The sequence below is a fragment of the Myotis brandtii genome, unplaced genomic scaffold (genome assembly GCF_000412655.1).
Source record: "Myotis brandtii unplaced genomic scaffold, ASM41265v1 scaffold244, whole genome shotgun sequence".
Classification (NCBI taxonomy): domain Eukaryota; kingdom Metazoa; phylum Chordata; class Mammalia; order Chiroptera; family Vespertilionidae; genus Myotis; species Myotis brandtii.
Window position 1 is genome coordinate 154,959 of NW_005359225.1, and position 2,351 is coordinate 157,309.

The 2,351-nt window shown below is 32.3% G+C and overlaps 1 protein-coding gene and 1 long non-coding RNA gene across 3 annotated transcripts in view; one reads left to right on the forward strand and one right to left on the reverse strand.

Moving 5' to 3' along the window:
- The window catches only part of INTS4 (integrator complex subunit 4), an 85,614-nt gene that overhangs the window by 58,495 nt on the left and 24,768 nt on the right, over window positions 1-2,351 (forward strand). For both annotated transcript variants that reach the window (XM_005867024.2, XM_005867026.2), the window contains exon 16: window positions 1,266-1,359. In XM_005867024.2, the coding sequence (XP_005867086.1) occupies window positions 1,266-1,359 (94 nt within the window). The remainder of the gene's footprint in view (window positions 1-1,265; window positions 1,360-2,351) is intronic.
- Window positions 1-2,351, reverse strand: part of LOC106726245 — a 16,789-nt gene that overhangs the window by 12,014 nt on the left and 2,424 nt on the right. The window lies entirely within an intron of this gene.

Sequence of the window (2,351 nt, forward strand, 5' to 3'; positions counted from 1 at the left end):
AAAAAAAAAAAAACAGAAAAAAAAAAAAAAAAAAACCAAAAAAAAAAAAACAAAAAATTTAAAAAAAAAAAAAAAAAAAAAAAAGAAAATTGCCTGAGATTATAGGGAGGGGCTTAGTCCTATGTACAGGCTACTATGAATCGTAATATATTATGCCAGCCCTGAAACAGTTAACTTCCTTCATGACCCAAATCTTCATTTCTAACAGTTATTATTTCTGTATGAAATTTTGATAATGCCATTAAAAAATAAAGTAGCATTTTTTGAATTCTTGCTGAGATGGATTGTAAGGGGTCTGTTTCTCACATGTACATACCCCTCCCCAAAAGAGAAGAAGAAAGAAAAGAAAAACAATACTTTTTGTAAATGTATAGGATATTACTAGAAGAACTGAAAAGAAATTGGTAACAGTGGTTCCTCTGGAAAGGGTGTACTTGTTAGCAGTGCACAGGTATAGGAAGGTGGCTAATTTAATTGTATATCTCCTTTAGTATCTTTTGAATTCTATATTCTACCAGTATAATTCTATAGCTAGATATGTATTATCTATTCTAAAAATTGAAAGTTTTAAATTAGTAATCTCAGCCCCCAATACAACTATTTTATCTGTGTGTCACTTTCTCTTTTCTTGTCTACAGGCAGATTTTTTTTCCCTGGTGATACAAAAAATACTTGTCCATCGTATAAAACACTTGGAAAATAAAGCCTAGTTGGGAGTAGGCACTAAAAAGCCCCTGAATACTTCTATCCAGAAAACCACTTTGCTCTATTTCCCGCCTATATATAGCTTTTACATGGTTGAGATCATATATTTTATTACCATTTTATATTTTAATGGTTATAGAGTATTTATTTCATTGACTGGAAATATAGTAATGTTTAAAATTCCTCTACCATTGAATATTTAACTAGTTACTGGATTTTTACTATAATCACACAATGAGTATTATGAGGCATGGAGCATTTCATTTCTATTGAAGATTTTCCTTAGAATTACTTCTTAGCATAAAGCTACCGATCAAAATATTTGACTATATGTGTGACTTTTATAACAGAGTACAATTTCACTTTCCAAAGAATTATATCAGCTTAATCTACTATCCAGTGTGAGTGAACCACTTCATTATAACCACTCCAGCATTGGATGCTGTTTTAAAATTTATGACCAGTTTACTAGGTGTAAAATGGTAAAATGCTTTGACGTGACTTTTATGTTGCTGTTACTATCCTTGTCCTATGTTTGGCTGTTGTTTTGTTTACTATAGGGATCTGCAAAGACTTGGAGAACTTCAGTCTGAATTGGCAGGAGTAGCTGACTTCTCGGCTGCCTATCTTCGGTGTCAACTTCTTCTCATCAAGGTTGGTTTGGACCAGTGGTTCTCAACCTTCTGGCCCTTTAAATACAGTTCCTCATGTTGTGACCCAACCATAAAATTATTTCCATGGCTACTTCATAACTGTAATGTTGCTACTGTTATGAATTGTAATGTAAATATCTGATATGCAGGATGGTCTTAAACGACCCCTGTGAAAGGGTCGTTTGACCGCCAAAGAGGTCGCGAACCACAGGTTGAGAACCGTTGGTTTGGACTCATTGTACTTTTGAGTGTGATGCTAAGAATACACTTTAACAGATCTGGCAGAGTTTGAGGCCATAATTGGAAAAATATATGGCCTTCTGCAGCCACAGCAATGGAGAATTATGTATTCTGTGGTGTAATTGTATTTGGCTCTAATTAAATAATTGTTAACTCTAATAGAAATTTGAATTTTTAAAATTTGGTAGCATTCTTTCATCATTATGTAATTAGAGCAGATCAGGTGCATAATCATTTTCTTTAGAATCCCAAGGATTTTCATTGTTTTTTAATACTTTGATTAGCAAAGAACTTATATGAACTTTTATTTTCATAATTTCACTTCATCAAAGTAAAATTAGTCAGAGGTTGATTTCATTGCTCTTAAAAAGGCCAACTTGCTGGCATTTCATATAAGGTAGATGATATATACGTGTATATATACTATATATATTCACACAAAATTTGTACTCATGAAACTGTTTCAGTTGGCAGAATTGGAAACCAATTAAATGAGTTCAGTAGCTTTCAGCTTCTGCAGCAGAATGCCGAATTCTGCTGTAAATTTAAACTTAGGATTTAGGAGAGCCCTTCTTACCTGATAAGCCTTTATCTTGGCTTCAGTTCCAAATGTTAGTCTTTAAAGAGATTAATGATATTTATTTAAAGTCAGAACAAATGGAAAAGTTTCTTATTTCCCATTGTAAGATGTGTGAGCTTAGGGTTTTGCAAGTTTGTGTGTGTATATATATATATATATATATATATATATAT